This window comes from Triticum aestivum, chromosome 2D (genome assembly GCF_018294505.1).
Source record: "Triticum aestivum cultivar Chinese Spring chromosome 2D, IWGSC CS RefSeq v2.1, whole genome shotgun sequence".
Lineage (NCBI taxonomy): Eukaryota > Viridiplantae > Streptophyta > Magnoliopsida > Poales > Poaceae > Triticum > Triticum aestivum.
Genome location: NC_057799.1, coordinates 474,717,021 through 474,739,416, shown reverse-complemented (window position 1 = coordinate 474,739,416; position 22,396 = coordinate 474,717,021). Strand labels below are relative to the sequence as shown.

Here is a 22,396-nt window from a genome sequence, read left to right as displayed (position 1 = left end):
CCCCGTCGGACTGCCTCCTCCTCCTCAACGGCCTGCCTCCTCCTTGTCACCGTCGTCTCTGACGTCCTCCTCGACCCCCGCTGCCCGAACACCTACCGCCCTAGTGAGCCTCCGCCTCGCTCCTCCCCTCCCCTCTGTCCCACGCTCGCGCGCCCTACGCTCGTCGCCGCGGCCACCGCACGCGTGCGCCCCGTGCACGCCCGCCGTCGCGCTCCGCTCCCGCCTCCAGCTGCCTCTCCCTCCCTGCTAGCCCCTGTCGACGGCCTTGCCGTGGCCCTCGCCCCCGCTGGCCGCGTCGAGCGCCCCCAGCGCCTCGCGCCCCTCCCGGCCTCCCCTTGTTTCTCCCCCTCACCGCTACCGCCGGCGGCCGCGCCCGCGAGTCCGTGCGACCGCTGTGCCCCGCGCCCACTCCACCGAACCCCCTGCGCTCTGGCCGGCCTCGTCTGGCCATGCCGCGTCACCCCGCTCCGGCCATGGCCGGCGGTGCCGAGCCACGCGCCAGCGCCCTTCGCCTCCTGGTCGCGGTGCCCTGTCGGGCGGGCTAGCGCCCGACGCCCGGCTCCGCCCAGCGCCCGCGCGCCCGCTAACCCGCCCCCGTTAGCCTTCCTCTGGGCCACTGCCAAACGGGGCCCACTGCCCGAAACGTTAAAAAAATGAAAATCAAATTAGTAAAATTAATAATTAATTAATTAATCAGTGAATTAATTAAGTTAATTAGTTCTGTTTAACTAAACTAATTAAAATTAGTTAACCTAATCATTTAGTTAAACTAGTTAACCCAGTTTTGTTAACCTAGGTCACTGAAGGTGGGACCTGCTCGTCAGGTTTGACCAGTCAACAGTCAAATTGTTGACTGCTGATTATGCTGCTGACTCAGCCCCCTGGACCCACTAGTCAGCCTCTGCTGACTGGGCAGTTGACCCAGTCAACTGGCCCTCCCCTGTCAGCCACACATGGACATCTCTGGGTACACTTCTGTGTACCCATAGCTTTTAGTGTTTAATTTATTTTCGAATTAATTTAATTCCAGGAATTTAGAAAATGAATTAAAACTTTAGAAAATCATATAAAATAATCCGTAACTCGGATGAAAATACTTTGTACATGAAAGTTGCTCAGAACGACGAGACGAATCCGGATACACAGCCCATTCGTCCGCCACACATCCTTAGCATAGCAAACACGCAACTTTCCTCCTCCGGTTCTTCTATCCGAAAACGCGGAACACCGGGGATACTTTCCCGGATGTTTCCCCCCTTCACCGGCATCACCTCCTACCGCGTTAGGGCATACCTAGCACCGCGTATTGCCTCGTTATGTTTTGTGATGCTTTGTTTGCTCCGTATTTACTGTTTCTTCCCCCCTCTTCTTCCCCGGTAGACCCCGAGACGCTGATGCCACCGAGTACGACTACGTCACCGACGACCCTTCTTGTGCAACAGAGCTTCCAGGCAAGCCTCCCCTTTGATCACCAGATATCACCTATTCCTTCTCTCTACTGCTTGCATTAGAGTAGTGTAGCATGTTACTGCTTTCGGTTAATCCTATTCTGCTGCATAGCCTGACATTGTTGCTACAGTTGTTACCCTTACCTGCAATCCTAAATGCTTAGTATAGGATGCTAGTATTCCATCAGTGACCCTACACTCTTGTCCGTCTGCCATGCTATACTACTGGGCCGTGATCACTTCGGGAGGTGATCACAGGCATATGATATATACTTTATACTGTTACATTACTTATGATACTGTTCGGAGATGGGGGCTGAAGTGGTAGGTGGCTCCATCCCGGTAGAGGTGGGCCTGGGTTCCCGACGGCCCCCACTGTTACTTTGTGGCGGAGCGACAGGGCAGGTTGGGACCACCTAGGAGAGAGGTGGGCCTGGCCCTGGTCGGCGTCCGCGGTTACTTCAAAATAACACGCTTAACGAGATCTTGGTATTTGATCTGAGTCTGGCCACTGGCCTATACGCACTAACCAACTACGCGGGAACAGTTATGGGCACTCGATGTCGTGGTATCAGCCGAAGCCTTCGTGACGTCAGCGACTGAGGGGCGCACGCCGGATTGGACCGTAAGCCTGCTCTTGTATTAAGGGGGCTAGTTCTGCTTCCGGCCGCCCATGCAACGTGCAGGTGTGCAATGGGCGATGGGCCCAGACCCCTGCACGCATAGGATTTAGACCGGCGTGCTGACCTCTCTGTTGTGCCTAGGTAGGGTTGCGACGTGTTGATCTTCCGAGGCCGGGCATGACCCAGGAAAGTGTGTCCGGCCAAAGGGGATCGAGCGTGTTGGGTAATGTGGTGCACCCCTGCAGGGAAGTTTATCTATTCGAATAGTCGTGATCTTCGGTAACAGGACGACTTGGAGTTGTACCTTGACCTTATGACAAATAGAACCGGATACTTAATAAAACACACCCTTCCAAGTGCCAGATATAACCCGGTCATCGCTCTCACACAGGGCGACGAGGGGAGGATCGCCGGGTAGGATTATGCTATGCGATGCTACTTGGTGATCTTACCATCTACTCTCTTCTACATGTTGCAAGATGGAGGCTGCCAGAAGCATAGTCTTCGACAGGACTAGCTATCCCCCCTTTTATTCTGGCATTCTGCAGTTCAGTCCACCGATATTGCCCCTTTACACATATACCCATGCATATCTAGTGTAGATCCTTGCTTGCGAGTACTTTGGATGAGTACTCACGGTTGCTTTGCTCCCCCTTTTCCCCTTTTCCTTTCTTCCTGGTTGTCGCAACCAGATGCTGGAGCCCAGGAGCTAGACGCCACCATCGACGACGACTCCTACTACACCGGAGGTGCCAATACTACGTGCAGGCCGCTGACGACGACCATGAGTAGTTTAGGAGGATCCCAGGCAGGAGGCCTGCGCCTCTTTCGATCTGTATCCCAGTTTGTGCTAGCCTTCTTAAGGCAAACTTGTTTAACTTATGTCTGTACTCAGATATTGTTGCTTCCGCTGACTCGTCTATGATCAAGCACTTGTATTCGAGCCCTTGAGGCCCCTGGCTTGTATTATGATGCTTGTATGACTTATTTATGTTTTTAGAGTTATGTTGTGATATCTTCCCGTGAGTCCCTGATCTTGATCGTACACGTTTGTGTGCATGATTAGTGTACGATTGAATCGGGGGCGTCACATCAAGGTAGACCTCCAAACCTTCACAGACTTTGTTCACTGGAAATCCACAATGACTCTTGGATGCTCAGAACGCGATGCCTAACCGGCTGGAGGATTCACAGTCCTCAAGTGTAATAAGTCTTCAGATCACGCGGACAGAAAGACTTCAGTGATGCCTAACACTCTTTGGCTTTGGGTGTTTTGGGATTTGTCCTTGCAAGGATCTCTCTCAAATGCTTCGGAGGTGGGTTGCTCTCAAACGACAAAAGATGTGCACTAATTTTGAGCAGCCACCAATTTATGGTGTAGGGGGTGGGCTATTTATAGCCAGGAGGCAACCCAGCCTGATTTGTCCGAAATGACCCTGGGTCACTAAGGAACTGACACGTGTCTAACGGTCAGATTTCAAACACACGCGGTAGCTTGACGTGGGCTACAAGTAAAGCTGACTCATCCAGCTCTGGATAAGATTTGCTCATATTGTCTTCGCTCGAAGACATAGGATTTGGTTGAGCATCACTTCAGTCACTCTGACTTTGTTCGGACCCCACTTAACAGTGCGGTGGTTCCTATGACTCAACAAAGAAGAAAAGGAAACTATAAAACAACTATGTCTTCGCACTCCATAGTCTTCATGTGATGTCTCCTCATGTCATAGTCTTCATTGTGAATATCTTCACAAACCACCATTGTCTTCAATGTCTTCACACATTTTTAGGGGTCATCTCCGGTAGATAAACCGAATCAATGAGGGACTACTACCTGTGTTATCCTACAATTCTCACAAACACATTAGTCGCTCAACCAAGTTTGTCGTCAATACTCCAAAACCAACTAGGGGTGGCACTAGATGCACTTACAGCAGGTTTACTTTGGGCAGCCACATGACTATGTGTCTAGGGTAGAGTTTCAGTAGCTGCAACAAGGGGTAGGGTGGATCCGTACGGACCTCCGTGAGGCCAACAACAACATTAACCTGCTTAGTGGTAATATATAGTCCCTCTTTTCTTTTTGGCGGCCACACACTAGTAGGGGAGGTCAGTCCTCTAGTGGCCCGTCTCGGATGCAGTGGCCACACGTCGACCAGAGGGGCGACGATGACGAGTACCTAGAATGAAGAGTAGGACAAGAGCCTAAGCTTGGGGGAGATCATCCCCTAGTTATCCAAACATGCATATTTTATTTTTCTTCTTGTTTCTTTTTGTTTTTGTTCTTAGAAGGTAACTCCCTTGTCTCGCAATATTATTTGAGAAAGAATTTTCAGTTGACTGTCTGAACTGAAGTGAGTTATCCGCGTTAGTTGAATACCATTTAGTCATAACTCCCAACTTTAGATTTTGCGAGCAGAGCCTCATGGTACTGCATGTTTTAATTCCAAGAGAATTTCTAATGAAAACTTAGGGGTTCGAATTTTCAAAGGGAACGAGCATTCAAGTAGTTCAACTCCACATGTTGAATTTGATTGACTTGATGGCACCTATTGATAGAATTATTTGGAGGAATCAATATTTGAAGTGATTGAGGTTATGCCAAAATTTATTCGCGATACTAAAATCGTGGGGCTTCAACTCATGGTTGGCTTCACGTCCCGTTGCTATATGTTGAGATAGTTCATGTAACTGCGACGCCGTCACGAACTTGGAGATTGACTGGTAAATGACCGGCCTTCTCCAAGGGAGTGTGTATGTGGTAAATAAGAGCACTGATTGCTGAGCTCGAAAGAGACAATCATTCTTGATCCATAGTGCACAAAATTAAGCCACGACAGACCCAATTCCATATAGTAAATTTTGGAATAACCCCGTCACCAAGAATTGAAATTCCAAAGAATAATGACAGAGAGAAGTCTTTGAAAGCCCTGACTAGGAAGCATTAGTTGGTGTTAATGAAATGCTTGAATTCTTTGCTCTCTTTGATTTCCAAATTCCCTAATGCATTTGAATAATGAGCTAAAGTTGAATATCCATCTAAGAAAGAGATCTCTCACTTGCCTAAACACTTGGTAGCAAAGAAAATTTGATTTGAGAAATTATAACTAGTGATAAGAGATTATACGTGGTTAGGCTACGATCTTAGGTGCAGTTATTCAATTGCAAATACCTTGTTGAATGACATTGCAGGATAGAGAAGATGGATATGATATATTCTCTCGAGCCGGTAAAACTTCTTTCTATTCAATCAAGCTCCCTTTCATTCCCTTGCTTTCTTGTTTGCTCGACGACGAGCAAATCCTAAGGTTGGGGGAGTTGATGGCTCGAGAATTTGTGATGTTTTCCTAGTGATTCTTGCTTGGTTTCATCAGATTTTTATTACTCTTCGGATATTTCTAACGCTAATCCCTCGAAAGATAAGAAAATCCATTTTCCCAATGTTTGGTAGGAAATATCAATTATGGAAGGAAACCAAGAGGGATTGCCACAAATCAAGCCAAACGAAGCAACTTCCATGAAGAGACTCAAGTCATCAGGCGAAGTAGAGCAAAAGACGATGTTCCATACAACCGCAAGCGGTCGTATGGACTGCCATCAGCTCCACCACGTATATACAAGCCACTTTTGTGAAGGGCTCAGGGGAATAAGGGAACCCTAACCACCGCACACCACCCAGAACAGGAGAAGAGCGGATCCGAGGAACCATCAAAGATCTTCTTAGTTTTGGTCCTTTCATCTCCATCATCATCATCATCATCATCACCCCTTTCACTATCGTAAGAGGAATTCCAATTTGGGAGAACAATTGTAACTCCACTCAATCTCATCTGGAGATCAAGACTATTTGAATTACCCATTTCATGTTGTTGTGGATCTTCCCGGTATTATCGATATGGTTTTCATGGGTTTTATGTCTGTTGTGATTGATTCCCCTCTTCTGATGTGTGAGTAATTCCCCCTAGGCATGGGAGATGTAGGTAAGTGGTAAGATTAATCTTTGCCTATTCTATATGTTGTCATTGCATTTGTAGTAGTATGATATATCTAGTATGTTGTTATACCGTGGTGTACTCTATTCGTGTTGTCCAATTTAAGGGCCCAGGCAACATGATCTCAAGACCTACACAGGTAATATGTATTGTTTAGGAAATCTGTGACCACTGACCCGATAGGCGGAGATATCTGCTATGAGGACCGAAGACAATATGAGATAACAGTGATCCATCAAACTTAATGCTTGGTTCCGGTCCAAGGACCTTAATTGTGGAAACGACCACTCTGTGGCAACAGTGAAGCAGGACCATAGAATGAAATATAATCCCGGGTGGAGGAGTTTCATAACCTTAGGGTGATCCGCCTACGGAACAGACATATCAAATGCTATGAGTACAATACAAGGTAATTGGTATTACCGTAGCATCGACACACTTTATATATTCTTACCACGAACTGAATTCTCTCCGCGCCTAATCTCTTTGCTGTAGGAAACACAACCCTTAGCCTTATTTATGTCATTTGCTTTTAATAGTTCTTATAGCTATTACTTTAAACTCTCTATATATTTGTCAATCTGGTTTATCCGTCGTTCAGGACAGTAATAATATTTGCAGAAGCTCAAGGAGTTACGTCACACAAGAGTTGCGACACCTTGTGTGTGATACAAGCGCCACTATAGATACTCTCCTCCGCTCTTCGTTTGGATGATTACTCATTGGGATACTTTAGTGAAAGTGCTACACTACCCTATTTGGCTTGCAGGCACCACCCCGACGGGTGGCCGCGGGGGCATCAAAGTGGTTGTCGTTGGCACAGATCAGCGACAAGAGGGAAGGGTTTGAAGGAGGTTGACGGCGGGAGAGGAGTGGCATCGCAAGACCGAACATAGTGAAAACTAACTGGAAAAGAGCTCAGTGGCGGTTGTGAGACTTTGGAAAATGGTAGGCAATCGACATGGCTTATAACTGGTCGCGTAAACAACAACACTGCCAAATTTTAAAAGAATAACACTGTCAAGTTAAGCGGACGGTTAGTGGTGACAAGCCAACGATTTTGGCCATAGGAACACACGATCAGTGAGTGGTCATTTTTGGACCCGTCCGTGATATACATCCAGCCGAGTCCAAAATAACATATCACTAATGCCTTTGGACTAGGCGACTAGTGTTGACCCTCATCAGTGACGCCTGACCAGGCAGCGATCAGTGATGCAGGTTCATCACTATTTGTATCTATAGTAGTGATTCACACAAAGTCTTGCTCGGAACAAAATTCTCAACCATCGGAAGGGCCTTACCAAATTCCCATGGTCCATTTTCAAGAGCTTTCCTCTTTCCTTTCGGATGGGGAACATGAACATGAAAATGTTTACTCCCATATCCTTACAGTCCATGCCCTTTAGTGGACACCAAACCCTAGCTAGGGCATTTGCTAGTGCCTCTACATGCGCCGACTTGTCTGAGATGAGTTTTGCTATGACTTGCGGCTCAACACCCCTCACCCACCTTTCCCTGCCTCCCGAGACGATCTTCCTCACCTTGCTCTCTCCATCTCACACAACTTCACACTCTTCATCAAACCTTCCACCTGATCCATGATCCTCTCAAGCCTTTGCCAGCAAACAGACAACCGAAGCTAGGGTTCACAGTGGTGGTCCACGATCGTATGCCCTAGCACACACGGAATGTCTATCCTGAAAGGACGATATGGAAGAGTGGAACTAGACTAGAGACTCGACTGGATTTGATCTCTTCGGCGATACAACTCCAAAACCCTAGGGAGGACGATCGCCACGAAATCGCCTACCCTAACGGGAGAGAACCAACCGCCACATGCAGTGGCCGATCCAGCTCAACATGACAGGGTGGTCCAACAGTGCAATTCTTCATAGATTTTTTTCTTCTTCTATGATATTTATACCTAATAATAAACGGGCTATTGCTTCTGGTGGTACATCACAAAAGTTGCCCCCAAAGTTGCAAAATATTACCCACTAATGTCACCTATAAAGTGATAAAAAACGTTTCACACAGGGGAATCCTCCGCCTGGGCCAGCCCATGCAGTAGGGACCTCCTATACCGCGCCCTGCGCGCTGAGAGAAGACGCAGCGCGTCCGTTTGGGCCGACCCATGTCTAGGCGGCCAGTTTTTAAAATTCCATTTTTTATTTTTTCCTTTTCTTTTCAGTTTCCATTTTTTTCTACTTTAAATAATTTGGAACTTCAAAAAAAATTCGAAAATTAAAAAATGAGAATTTTGAAATAAAATGTTTAATAAATCATAAAATATTTGTGGATTCAAAAAACTGTTCACGATTTTCTAAAAAAATTGCTTATTCAAAAATTGACTGAAATTTTTAAAACAAATGTTTGGGAAATAAAAAAATATTCATGATTTTAAAAAATTCATGTATTAAAAATGTTAATGAAATTGAACAAAATTTCGCCAATTCAAAAAATGTTCATGGATGGAAAAATTTGCTAAAACTTTATAAATTGCCCATGACTTACAAAATAGTTTATTCATTCATAAAATATTCACTGATTCAAAAAATGATCATGCATTTCAAAAATGTTTGTAAATCAAAAAATGTTCGTGAATTTCAAAAATTGTTCCACCAATTTGCAGAAAAATGTTCGATGATTCTAGAAATGTGCGCCGATTCAAGAAAAATGTTTAGAAAATGTTTACAACTTAAAAAATGTTTGCAAATAGTATAAAATGTTCATGAATTCAGAAAATGTTCTTCATTTTAGAATGTTTATAAAAATTTGTAAAAGTGTTCACGAATTTGAAAAATATTCATGTTTTCAAACATGTGCCCGACTTTAAAAAAATGTTCATGATTTCACTAACTAAGAGTGATAGTGTATCTTGGTGATGTAGCAAAATGTGGTTGTGGCCATTGAAGATTGTGATTTTTTTCTCTCCCATTGCAACGCACGGGCCCTTTTGCTAGTATAGACTATGTGGAAATCTTAGGGACCACCCTGTCCGCCCCCTAGATCTGTCACTGCCACACGAGGGACGAACAGAGCAACTAGTTAACGAGCGCTCCTTCGGGAGCCTCACAGCGATCAACGCCACTTGGAGTGCTCTTAGCCGCCCGCCACGTGTCGCGCTTTGGGCGCTTCCTCCGGATTTTATTTTATTTTTATTTTTTCGCACGCGTTCTTGGCTTTTTAAATGGGTTTTTCCCAGTTTTTTTCGATGTTTCTGTTTTGCACCGGTCTTCCTTAACTTTTGGACCAATTTTTTTTTGAATTTTTTTCCGTGAAAAATGCGTTTTCTTTTTTTGGCGAGAGTCACGGTTTTGCTTCCGCGAGAGGCACGGTTTTGCTTTCGCAAGAGTCACGGTCGTGCCCCTCGAAAACGAAAAAAACGTGTTTTCTGTTTTTTTTCTTCCGCGAGAGGCACGGTTTTGCTTCCGAGAGAGGCACGGTTTTGCTTCCGCGAGAGGCACGGTTGTGTTTTCACGAGAGGCACCGCCGTGCCTCTCGAAAACGAAAAAAACGCGTTTTCTATTTTTTTTCTTTCGCGAGAGGCACGGTTTTGCTTCCGCGAGAGGCATAGTTGTGCTTTCGCGAGAAGGACGGCCGTGCCTCCTCGGAAACCGAAAAAACATGTTTTCTCTTCTTCTTTTTCTTCCGTGAGAGGCACGTTTTTTCTTCCGCGAGAGGCACGGTTGTGATTTTGCGAGAGGCATGGGCATGCCTCTTTCGAAAAGGGAAAAAACCCGTGCTCCCGGTTCGGTTTTTTCGTGAAAAAAGTTCTTCAAACCTATCAATATGGGATCTAATTTTGAAGATCTCTACGCGAGGAATCTAACGGTGAAAACGGTTCGAGATTTGGACACACGATTTAAGAGATAAAACGTTTTGAATAAACGAATCTACGAAAAAGAGAAAACTCCCAGGTTACGACAAGTGGCGCATATGCAGCATGCCACTTGTCGCAATCTGGATGGTGGGAGTGATCTTTGGAATGAGTACTCATTAACTAGTGATTTCGACCAACCTTGCTATGATCGTATGAGTTGATTAACCAGATTTTTTTAGGGTACCAAGATTTTATTAGAAAATTGAAAAAAAAAATGGCACAAAAGCTTTATTTATGATCACCGGAGCCCAACCCAAGCAAGAAGAGTTGGGCTTTTGAGGGGCCAACCCAACAAGGAACGTGCAAGAGGATCCGGTCCGGAAAGGACACAGTGCTCTGTTCCTGCACGGGACAGCGCGGTCGCCGCCAGCGTCGCCTTTTCTTCTCTGCGGCACTGTCCGCCGCGGACCCTCGTCCTCCAGAATCCCCGGGGTAGCAAGGAGAGGGTCAGAGGCGGAGCAGCCGCAGCGGCCAGCGGCGGCGGCGGCGGCGCGGCGACGCGAGGCAAGAAGAGATGGAGTACCGCAACAAGATGGTGCTCGCGCCCATGGTCCGCGCGGTAACTACTCCAAACCCTCCCACCCCGATTCGCAGCAGCGTCCGCATGAGTTGGGAGTTGGGACCGTAGGAACCGAGTTTTAGCCCCCGGAGCATGGGGGTCCTAGATTCAAGCCTCTCTGAATCTAGAGCAGGAAGCTTTAGTGCACACGGGGTCATCGAGTAGCTCGTCTTCTCGGCGCGTTGCTCGATGGGCGATTGCCCCGTTGCTAGCCGTGTTAGTCAAAGCGAAGCCCCAGAGATCTCTTGTAGTCTACGGAAATCAGGATTTTTTTTGGATGCTCTAGGACTGGAATAAATAGCACGATATCTCTATTGATGAACTGATTTAGCTCTTTGTACGGTTCTTAGTTGCAAGATGCTGGATTCCTGAATAAATGCTGGTTATCCTCCACAAATCACAGTTATTTCTAGACAATATCCTCCTTGCCACATATTTCTTCAACATCTTTACTAGTCATATGTGGAACTATCCTAATTCTGTCAGTGATTTTTGCAGGGTACTCTGCCGTTTAGGCTATTGGCTGCTGAATATGGCGCGGATATTACGTATGGAGAAGAAATAATAGATCATAAGTTTGTGAACTGTCAACGTGTTATAAATGGTATTGTAGTCCAATTGATGTTTCACAGTTCATTTTGATTTCACAACTGTGACTGCCACATCTCATAGTATCGTAGATAGCTTTACTCCAATAATGTTGCATTTTAAGTTAGTGACTGAAAGCATTTATCTGAGATGATTCTTGGATGTGATTTTTTTTGTTTGGAGATAGGGAACAAATTTAAGGACTGCTTAGTGTACAAGTGTATAATTTAAGGACAACTTAACGCCACTGGATTTTGTTTATTTGTTCCCCATGTTCTCCAGATTTATGTTTTTTGGTTCCACTCATTCTAATTTATGGTGTTCATCATTGGTCAGAATCTCTTGGGACAACTGATTTTGTGGAGAGAGGGACTGATAGTGTTGTTTTCCGAACATGCCCGCAAGAAAGGGACAAGGTTGTCTTTCAAATCGGCACGTCAGATGCTGTGAGAGCACTTAAAGCTGCTGAGATTGTGTAAGCCTTACTTCTGAGTTTGTTCTCAACAGCGAATAACTTAAAGTGCACCGTGTTATGGGGAAAGGGTGCTAACTAAATTGTTTGATCCGATGATTTGATCAAAGCTTTGAATTGGTCTTTTAAACATAGCATCTTCTCTTTAATCATAATTTTTCATCCTCATCAGGTGTAATGATGTTGCTGCTATAGATATCAACATGGGCTGTCCAAAGGCTTTTTCTGTCAGTGGAGGAATGGGTTCTGCATTACTCTCCAAACCTGAGCTTATACATGATGTACATGCCTATATGGTCTTATTTGTCCTCTTACTTTCATCCCTTGTACTTTACTATGCTTATTCAGGCTATGCAAATTATTCCATGTAGATTTTGACTACATTGCGGAGGAACTTGAACACACCAGTGACATGTAAAATCCGTCTACTGAACACACGTCAGGACACTGTGGAGTTGGCACGCCGGATTGAGAAATGTGGTGTTCCAGCTCTGGCTGTCCATGGAAGGTAAGCACAGATGCAATTGTATTTCTGAGTCTTATCTTGCTTGAAAGCGCACAATTTGCCATTCGTGTTTTTAAAGGGTATCAACCAAATTTAACACCCAAGATTGCAAATCCTGGTGAAAATTATATTCATATGCATGGCCATTCGGTTTGTTAGAATTTTGTTGTACCCAAATTGATACGACTTAAATCCATGGAAAGTTCAGGGACTGACTCGCATTTCTGCCCACTGTTTTTTTGCCCACTATCCATACATTAACTAACTTGTAGATTTACTTTGTAATCCATTGGGTTTAGTTTTCACAGTAATCAAACTGAAATATGACGTGGTGCATATATCATCTTCCATTTTTCATGGACCCTAGGATCATTTTCGAGTAGTTGTTTTCCTTATGTCAGCCTTCTGTAAAACTGCAGAAAGGTCAAAGACAGGCCAAGGGATCCGGCTAAGTGGGATGAGATTGCTGATGTTGTATCCGCACTGTCAATTCCAGTTATAGCTAATGGGAATGTATTTGAGTACGAAGATTTTAAGAGAATCAAAGATGCTACAGGTTTGTATGTTCCATTCATATGCTCTTTTATTTATTATAGTAATTTTTATAGTATAGTACATTAAAGAGAAATTGAGAAATGCATAAATAGATCTCAGCTTAAATCTCGCTACTTCGGGTTTCTTTGCTTGCCAGTTATCAGTATTGTGCCTACTTTACACCTAGTCAAAAGAAAAATCTCCATGTACTTTGATTGCGATAGTAGTACTATATCGTTTCCTAAGCGCCAAATGGCAATAAACATCTGAGTTAACTGGAAAATGAAAATATTCATTCGCAAACAAGCATGCATAATCTGAGTTTCTTGAAAACCCATAAAGGTATTCTAAAAAAACTGCACAAATGTGAGGGATTAACACCTTGCTTCCAGTTCTTGGTGAGTCAGAGTGCACCGGCATATTATTGTTTATTCTCTTTCATGTTGTTTTTAACAATGGGTTTGTGTCTTGATTACTTTGACTTCTAGGTGCCACATCTGTAATGGCTGCTAGAGGTGCCTTGTGGAATGCCTCCATTTTCTCTGCTAAAGGCAAAGTACCTTGGGAGGATTTCAAAACAGAGTATGTGAGAAAGGTATTTAAAAATGTTGCTCTTGCATTTGTTCTGTTCAAACATCAAAGTTACTGTCTTGTTTTACTTATTGGATCTATATGTCTTCACATTTTATTTCTTTGGGGCAGACTATTTTGTGGGACAACGATATTAAGAGCACAAAGACAACGCTAAGAGAAATCATAATGCACTACATTTGCCTTGAAGGGACTGAAGGGAAAGGTGTGATAAAGTGTGGTTTGTCAGCAGATGTAGCGTAAGTGAAGTCAAGTTCCTATCTGTTTTCTTTTGCATATCATGAGCTCATGTAGCACTATACTTGGAGATGCATTGCCCTTCTATGGTACCCGTGGATAATACTGCCCAAATTTATGGTCTTGGTCTTACTGGAACGGGCCCATTCACATGTGGCACATGCAAGATGCCATTTTTCATAGGCTTTGTGTGTGCCGCTGGATGGTTGTGTGTATTTTGGCAGCTATTCGTGTCATTTTGATGATTACATAAAAATAGTAGTGTTAGATTTTTATTTAGAAGTACTTTCATGTCATTATTAGTTTTACTGTATATTAGAAGACTTCTTGAAGGAACCTAGTACATTAGCTTGCTGGAATATTTAGCTTAAGAGGCATAATAGTATTTTTCAGAAAGATTCCACCTATCTAGTACAGATAGAAAAGCTTCTTTCTGCTGATAATATTGCCTGTTGAGAGCTCATCTGACATGGCTTTGCCCAGCTGGAGATAGATTAGTTGGTTTTATGTCACCATGATATATTTACAACAGGATCCTCCCTTACTGTCTCCTTAAAAGAAAACTAAGGATCAAACTGCAGAGTAACACTGTTTAGGAAGGAGTCAATAGGAGATTGGTAGCCTTGAAATTGCCTTTTAAAATTTACAACTGAAGGAGTAGGTAATGAGTTTGGCCAAATGAATGCAAAACCTACCAGATTTTGCAATGCTGTGGTTCTTGCAATCTTCCTCATTTGACTTTTGTATATTCCTTAACTGGCAGCTATCTTGATGCTTATTCTTCTCATGTTTTCAGGAGACTTTACGGGGAAGAGGATTACTATAATTTTGTTGTTTCAAATAGGAAATGAACAAAACAGGATTTTGCTAACCTCTATGTGACCCAGGTATCTATTTCATATAATTTCGTGTTGATGAAGTTTACAACTCGTGATAACGAGTGAAACGAGTTTTTTGGTAGAGCTGATGCAATCATATAATTTTGCGTTGTTGAAGTTCTCTCCTGCAAATTTAATAATGTGCTCAAGAAATTCATGTTTAGTAACCAGGATTGCAAAAGACTTTCCAAATTTTAATTGTACGGTTCCCTTCCTTTGACATTGTAACTGGTATGTGCCAGTCTGTATGGGTATGCATTGGAGTGAAGTGGAACCCAGTACATGATTGTAAGTTACAATGTGCTAATTGTACGAGCGTGTCAGTGTGTGTGCTGTGGTTTGCTGAACCATGCAAAAAAAGGACAATTCTTTCTAGAGTATGAAGGTGTTGTTAGCTAAGACTATTTGGAACAAATACATCAAATCTTGGATCTGAATGTCCAAGTTGCAACTTCGTAAAGTTGCTTCGGAAAAGACAGCAAGGCTTACCAATGGTTTGGTAAGCATTAGTTTTCATGACTGTGGACTGTGACCCCTGTCGTGAAGGGCAACTCTTATCCCAAAAGATGGACTAGAAGTTTGGTGTTTTAGCTCCAGATTTGATCAGTGTACCTTCCACTTTATTTGGCGTGCTGTGTTTCTGAAGTCCTGTTGGCTCCCTGTTAACCTTTTTTTACTTGACTCTTCTTTGTCTAATTTCATGTTTTCTGACAGCTTCTGCTTGGATCCCTCGGTTGGTTTTGTTTTATGAATGTTTTCTCCGGAGATCTTTGCATGAGTTTTGGAGAAATTCACATATCACCAAAGAAGAGTGCAGTTTTGGCTTTTGCACTGTGCCATCTTGGTATCTGATCAAGATCAACTGAGGATTCATGGATTCGTTATTTCGTGGGGTACAGTTTTGCACCGTGTTCTTATAGGATTTTTTTGACAACAAAGGCCGTTGATTTAGACTGACAAGAATCTAGAAGCATTTTGAGATACTGTATTCTTTCCATTACTGACAAAATATATAATCCATGACTTGCTGATAGACACCATTTCTGTAAGCTTACATATATTTTAGTTATTCTGCCAATCTGGATCGCCTAAAGGCTGTGTCATGTATTATTGATGGAAATCGTGTTATTTGGGAAGTTCAAGACCTTATTGTGTTACCTGACACTTGGGTTAGATCCAATTGTCTCTCAGGGTCCAAATGCTTTGGAGTTGTTTGATAAAAGAAAAAAACAGGATTTTGTGAGAATTTTATTCCTTGGAAACAATCGCTGTGTGGGTTTGTACTTTGTACAGTTTGCAGATTTGTTATTGCGCAGAATTTACAGCATTTGACTTCGGCCTTGGTTTTGTTCCTTGACTTCATCCCATGCATATGATGCCTTTCAATCTGGTTGCTCTGACAGGCATGAAACTGCCTCTTGTATCTTATGGATTCTGGAAGCACAAAGTCTGCATCACCCGTGACATCATAGACCATATGAGACACATGCTATTTCTTCTGGAAGGACTTGTTGGTATATATGCTACTGTATCATAATATCTCACTCAGATAATTTGTTGCAACGGACCAATTATTTTCCTTGGTTGCCGTCTTCTAGATGCCCAGAGCAATGTTTTTTCTTTGGGGTAATTCAAACCAATTTTACTGAGCAATATTTTTTTCATCAAAAGACATAACTTTCTGAGTTAAGAAAGAGATAAAACCATATTTACGTCAGAAAGATGTTCAATGGATCTGTAAAAATATGCTCAACACGCTTGGAACTTGTGTTAGGTTCTGGATCTTGTGGCATGGATGATTTTTTTTTTTTGTTGGCATGGGTGATTCGGAACGTCAGCCGTCAGGATTACTACTAGCATAAACGAAATATTCAGATTTGGAGGGGATCAGCATCATGGTTTACATTCAGAAACTCCTAGCAGTACATTAGTTGAGGGTGGGAGATCAAACACCCAAATCTCACTTTTTTGGTCGGTAATATCTCATCTGAACATAAAACCATGCCGAGCATGATTGCACAACACTTTCCATTCAGGTTATCGATCCATGTACTACCACACGAAGAAAAACTCACCCGGTTCTGAACATACACAAAATATGAAGACGCTAGCAGACAGCATTCCTAGTTACACGCCGACGACCGCGGATCACCTCCCTCCGGAGAGGTCAGACATCTGGGACATGGTGCCGGCGGTGATGGAGGTCATCGGGTAGGACATGACGTAGGGGTCGAAGCCCTGGTCCTGCATGAGCGCCAGCATGTTGAAGCTCTGGTACGTGGGCGACAGCTCCGGCAGCTTGAGGTCGCCGTCCAGGTACTGCGCCACCTGCCGCGTGGTCGGCCGCGCGCCGGGCAGCGGGTGCGAGCACAGCAGTCCCAGCCTCAGCACCAGGCTCGCCTCCTCCTCCACGACGTCGCCGCCCAGGCGTGGGTCGACGGCGCCGGTGACCGTCCCGGCGCGCCACTGGTCGAGCACCCAGTCCACCAGCACCAGGTGGTTGTCGCGCGCGTCCTGCACCACCGGCTTCCGCCCGCACGCCACCTCCAGCATGAAGGCCCCGAGCGCGAACACGTCGGACGCCTTGGAGGCCTTCCCCGTGTGCCCCAGCTCCGGCGCCAGGTACCCCATGGTGCCCACCACGTGCGTCGTGTGCGGGTCCGTGCCGTGGTCGTACAGCCGCGCCAGCCCGAAGTCGCCCAGCCGGCCGTTCATGTCGGCGTCCAGCAGCACGTTGCTGGCCTTGATGTCCCGGTGCACCACCACCTGCTCCCAGTCCTCGTGGAGGTACAGCAGCCCGGAGGCGACGCCCTTGATGATCCGGAACCTCTGCCCCCAGCCCAGGGCCGCCGCCGCCGTCTTCTTCTTCTGGTCGTCGTACAGGTGCTTGTCCAGGCTGCCGTTGGGCATGTAGTCGTACACCAGCAGCAGCTCGCCCTTGCGCCGGCAGTAGCCCAGCAGCTGCACCAGGTTGCGGTGCCGGAGCCGGCCGATGGTCACCACCTCCGCCACGAACTCCCGCATCCCCTGCCTCGACCCGTGCGACACCTTCTTCACCGCGATCTCTGCCGACTTGGACTTGGGGAGCGTGCCGCGGTACACCCGCCCGAACCCGCCGATGCCCAGCAGCCGCTCGTCGCTGAACCCGTCGGTGGCGTGGTAGAGGTCCTTGTACGAGAACCTGTGCGGCCCGAAGGTGGCCTCCCAGTCCTCCTTGAGCTCCCCGAACATGCGCCGCCTCCGCATGTACACGAAGACGGCGGCGGCCACCGCGAAGACGAGCAGCGCGGACGCTATCGGGAGCACGATCTCCAGAACCTTGGACCGCGGCTTGGGGAACGTGACCGGCATCGACGGCAGCGACGAGATGTTAAGCGCCGGGGCGGCGCCGTTCATCTTGAAGCTCCACCCGAGCACGTAGTGGCGGCAGAAGAGGATGCCGCTGGACGAGGAGAACCCGACGTACGCGGTGCCGTCGATGACGGAGGAGAGGTTGACGGTGGCGGAGAGCAGGGGCCTCTTGGGCCGGGCCACCTGCAGGGGCGCCATGGTGACGTTGACCTGCATGGTCCGGCCGTCGAAGTCCACCCACACCTGCATGGGCTTGCGGTCCACCAGGCTGATGTTCCTGAAGGCGCCGGTGCCGTCGTCGTAGTAGCCGGCGTTGTCGGCGTCGACGGAGTTGAGGCCGTTGACGTCGACGCCGACGTGGTTGCCGCTCATGTCGTTGAACTCGGAGTTGAGGATGGTGTCGAACTCCACGGCGAAGAGGTGGTTGGTGGCGTTGCCGTTGTTGGCGGAGCCGACGAGGCCGAGGAACTGGCCCGGCAGCGCGGAGGTGAAGTTGGCGCTCTTGGCGACGACGAAGGCCATGCCGTGGCTGCTGAGCGTGTCGTAGGCGCCGATGATGCCGATGACGAAGGCCGTGGAGAAGGACTGCATGGCCGTGCTGTTGGGCGCCCGGTGGAACTGCAGCGGCGTCGGGAAGAAGGCGTGGCCCTTGAGCTGGCTGGTGGCGTTGGACAGCTGGAGCAGCCCGTTCGGGGTCACCGTGGCCATGCCGTCCAGGGTGAGGTTCGCGCCGGTGAAGCCGTCGAAGACGAACTGCTCGTCCGCCGCCGCCGCCGGGCGGGGGGCGGCGAGGCCGAGGAAGAGGAACAGGAGAAGGAACGGCATGGCTCGATCGGGAGGCAGCATGGTCTCTGGATCTCTACAGAGTACCGACACAGTGGTGGATTGAAGTAGACGGCGAGTGCCGTGGCTGGCCTCTCTATAGCCCCACTGATACTGCTCCCGGTGTGTAATTAACATACCATATCCTTTTCTTTTGTGTGGGTGGCTTAACCTTAAAAGTAGTGTGAAGTTGACGAAGATGCAGACGTCGAGATTAGCACAGATCCTGGTGGGATGGTGAGGCTATGAGAGTGAGAGGAGCAAGGCAAAATCTAATTTTTGGTCGCGCCTACCTAATCGTGGGCGATGGTACAGCGACTGCACATGTGTGGACGCGTCATCCCGGAGCCGTGATGCCTCTTGGGCTCTTGGCTTTGTCCCTGTCCGCTGCCCGTCGTTCGTCCTGATGGGTCAACAGCGTCGCTGCGTCAACGATTCCGGCACGGTTTTCCGAATGGACGCGACCGGGGGGGACGCGGCGCGAGCACGCAAGTCGCCCGCAATAACTAGAGGCTGCATGCAATGCAGCCCGCCCGCGCCGCGCCGGCGCCCACAGGGCACAGGCCGTGCGTGGGGGCTCCTATCCTTTGCGGCGCGTTCGTTCGTAGGAACCTTCCGTGGCTCGTCTCATCTGCCTGTGGGGCTTGCCACTCACTCCATTGACCCATACACTCGCCTCATTTTCGCCGGTGGTTGAGGATGGAAGAAACCAAACAGATTTGTATCTATCTGCTTCGAGGTTTTTAATACCACGCCAATTCTTTTGAACATTGTACTATCTTGCAATTTCCGGGTCTATTTCTTTGCGACCTTCAATGGCCCTGACACGAGTGGTAAGAAAAGGGGGCGAAATGTGCCGAGGAGAAGTCAAACAAGGGCGCACCAACTCAAGTTCGTCGCAGTTAGCAGCTGCCTAATGCGTATACAGTGTTGCTCCTGTTGCGGTGTGACGCTCAACCACTCACTCCTGTCATAATGCCATCGCCCACCTAACATAATTTTGTATCAACTTCTTTTTGACTTTGACTCCCGGAGTCGTCGAAGTACAATGCACGCGTACGCTGGGCAGGGAAAGGTCCCCAGTGGAGCACTGGCATAGTTTGTCTCTGTACTGTGATCTTGCTCTAAATCCTCTGATGTTTGTACTCTCCACCCACGTTAGCGGCAGAGTCTTGATTAGCACCCCACCCTCCCCACCCACGTTAGCAACACAATCTTGATTAGTACTACTGGCACCCAAAGCAGCAGATTTTGAACGAAGACTCGCCGCTCGGGTCAATGCGTCGCACCGATGGCCAAAATCGGGATCGCATCGTTCACACGCGGCAGTCCACCATCTCACGCTCTACACTACAAACCGCAGGCTTGAGCTGCTCGCACAAGAGACGAGGCGCAGCGGACGCCGCAAGCATCGCACGGACACTCGCCATGGCCCCTCGCCGCTTTCTCCTCCTCCTACCAATCCTCCTTGTCCTCCTCGGCGCCGATGGCTTCGGCCGTGGCGCGGCGCAGGCCGGCGACCAGTTCGCCTACAACGGCTTCGCGGGCGCCAACCTCAGGCTCGACGGCCTGGCCGCCGTGGCGCCCAACGGCCTGCTGGCGCTCAGCAACGGCACCAGCCAGGCGGCCGGCCACGCGTTCCACCCGACGCCGCTCCGGATGCGCAACGGCGCCGTGCAGTCCTTCTCCGTCGCGTTCGTCTTCGCCATCGTCTCCAACTTCACCGTGCTCAGCGACAACGGCATGGCGTTCGTGGTCGCGCCCAGCACCAGGCTCTCCACCTTCAACGCCGGCCAGTACCTCGGCATCCTCAACGTCACCGACAACGGCAAGCCCGACAACGGCGTCTTCGCCGTCGAGCTCGACACCATGCTCAACCCCGAGTTCCAGGACATGAACAGCAACCACGTCGGCGTCGACCTCAACAGCCTGCGGTCCGTGCAGAACCACTCCGCTGGGTGGTACGACGACGCCACGGGCGTGTTCAACAACCTCAGCCTCATCAGCCGCCGGCCCATGCAGGTCTGGGTGGACTACGACGGCGCCACCACCCGGCTCGACGTCGCCATGGCGCCCCTCGACGTGCCCAGGCCCAAGAAGCCCCTCATCTCCGCGCCCGTCAACCTCTCGGCGGTCGTCACCGACACGGCGTACGTCGGGTTCTCGGCGGCCACGGGCGTCATCTTCACGCGCCACTACGTCCTCGGCTGGAGCTTCGCGCTCAACGGCCCGGCGCCGCCGCTCGACACCTCGAAGCTCCCGTCGCTGCCGCGGTTCGGCCCCAAGCCACGGTCCAAGGTGCTGGAGATCGTGCTGCCGATCGCCACCGCCGCCTTCGTCCTCGCGCTGGCCATCGCCTTCTTCATGTTCGTGCGCACGCGCATCAGGTACGCGGAGGTGCGCGAGGACTGGGAGGTGGAGTTCGGGCCGCACCGGTTCGCGTACAAGGAGCTGTACAAGGCCACCAAGGGGTTCAAGAACCGGCGGCTGCTGGGCACCGGCGGCTTCGGTAGGGTGTACAAGGGCGTGCTCCCCAAGTCCAACCTGGAGATCGCGGTGAAGCGGGTGTCGCACGACTCCAAGCAGGGGATGAAGGAGTTCATCGCCGAGGTGGTCAGCCTCGGCCACCTCCGGCACCGGAACCTGGTGCAGCTGCTCGGCTACTGCCGCCGGCAGGGGGAGCTCCTGCTGGTGTACGACTGCATGCCCAACGGCAGCCTCGACAAGTACCTCCACGACAAGACCAAGCCCGTCCTGGACTGGAGCCAGAGGTTCCAGATCATCAGGGGCGTTGCGTCGGGGCTGCTGTACCTCCACGAGGACTGGGACAAGATCGTGATCCACCGCGACATCAAGGCCAGCAACGTGCTCCTGGACGCCGACATGAACGGCCGGCTGGGGGACTTCGGGCTGGCGCGGCTGTACGACCACGGCGTGGACCCGCAGACGACGCACGTGGTGGGCACCATGGGGTACCTGGCGCCGGAGCTGGTGCGCACGGGCAAGGCGACGCCGGTGACGGACGTGTTCGCCTTCGGCGTGTTCGTGCTGGAGGTGACATGCGGGCGGCGCCCGCTGGGGTGCATCGCCCCCGACGAGCAGAACGTGCTGCTGGACTGGGTGCAGGAGCACGAGCGCCGGCGCGCGGGGCTCGACACCGTGGACCCGCGGCTGTGCGGCAAGTACGACGCCGACGAGGCGCGGCTGGCGATCAAGCTGGGGCTGATGTGCGCGCACCCGCTGCCGGACGCGCGGCCCGGGATGCGGCAGGTGACGCAGTACCTGGAAGGCGAGGTGGCCATGCCGGAGGTGGTGCCGACGTTCCTCAGCTACACCACCCTGGCGCTGATGCAGAACGACGGGTTCGACTCGTTCGCCATGTCATTCCCGTCCACGGTCACCACGGACGCCAGCCCCACGTCCGGCGACGTCTCGGCCGTCTCCGGCCTCTCGGGTGGAAGGTGAATGAATAAACAAGGACAAGATTTCTCATGTATCGTGGTGTACGTCATCTGGTGTAACATGCAGTAGCACTCCAGAGTAGTGGCACTTTTCCTAGTAGTGGATAATTAACTGCGAGCAGTAATACATTGGTGTTTTGTCTAATCTGCACCCAAACATCAGTGCCATGCCTGGGTGTCAACATTGGTTGAAAACGGAAAACTAATCTTGAGCCGCCCACGTGGTGGTGGATGGAGTGCACAATAACTATGTTATCTTCGAGCTACCGCCGCGTGCTGGCAGGGTGCTTCGTCGTCACGGATGGCGTCTCGGCTTGGATTCGGCGTGCGCGACAGGACGAAAGCGAGTGGGCAAGCACGGCCAGAGGATGGCCGTGACGGCTCTCGTTTTGCGGTGGCGCACGCACGGGCACGGCTCACTGGATTTGTGAGCCCGCCTGTTGTTTTCC

General features: G+C 49.0%; 2 protein-coding genes across 3 annotated transcripts; one reads left to right on the top strand and one right to left on the bottom strand.

Moving 5' to 3' along the window:
* The first annotated feature begins 10,260 nt into the window (after positions 1 to 10,260).
* Positions 10,261 to 16,072, top strand: LOC123053909 (tRNA-dihydrouridine(20) synthase [NAD(P)+]-like). Of its 2 annotated transcripts, none has more exons than XM_044477524.1 (10): positions 10,261 to 10,508; positions 11,007 to 11,112; positions 11,433 to 11,571; positions 11,741 to 11,849; positions 11,940 to 12,076; positions 12,493 to 12,629; positions 13,096 to 13,202; positions 13,310 to 13,437; positions 14,232 to 14,322; positions 15,717 to 16,072. In XM_044477524.1, exons 1-9 carry the CDS (start codon positions 10,464 to 10,466, stop codon positions 14,284 to 14,286), a joined length of 963 nt encoding a protein of 320 aa, XP_044333459.1. In that variant the 5' UTR covers positions 10,261 to 10,463; the 3' UTR covers positions 14,287 to 14,322; positions 15,717 to 16,072. The 2 variants fall into 2 exon arrangements, with proteins under 2 accessions (XP_044333459.1, XP_044333458.1); XM_044477523.1 differs by having other exon boundaries at positions 15,028 to 16,072.
* A 224-nt stretch (positions 16,073 to 16,296) lies between these two features.
* LOC123053910 (L-type lectin-domain containing receptor kinase SIT2) lies at positions 16,297 to 20,406 on the bottom strand. Its single transcript, XM_044477525.1, has 2 exons — positions 19,847 to 20,406; positions 16,297 to 18,584 (listed from the first exon to the last, which is right to left on the bottom strand). Exons 1-2 carry the CDS (start codon positions 19,914 to 19,916, stop codon positions 16,462 to 16,464), a joined length of 2,193 nt encoding a protein of 730 aa, XP_044333460.1. The 5' UTR covers positions 19,917 to 20,406; the 3' UTR covers positions 16,297 to 16,461.
* Positions 20,407 to 22,396: the final 1,990 nt, after the last annotated feature.

Coding starts and splice junctions, on each gene's coding strand:
- LOC123053909 (XM_044477524.1), top strand. CDS start 10,464: ATGGAGTACCGCAACAAGATGGTGCTCGCGCCCATGGTCCGCGCG. Junction 11,850..11,939: donor AACCTGAGCTTATACATGAT/GTACATGCCTAT, acceptor TATTCCATGTAG/ATTTTGACTACATTGCGGAG. Junction 12,077..12,492: donor GCTCTGGCTGTCCATGGAAG/GTAAGCACAGAT, acceptor GTAAAACTGCAG/AAAGGTCAAAGACAGGCCAA.
- LOC123053910 (XM_044477525.1), bottom strand. CDS start 19,916: ATGGCGAGTGTCCGTGCGATGCTTGCGGCGTCCGCTGCGCCTCGTCTC. Junction 18,585..19,846: donor GTGCGAGCAGCTCAAGCCTG/CGGTTTGTAGTG, acceptor AGTGGGGCTATA/GAGAGGCCAGCCACGGCACT.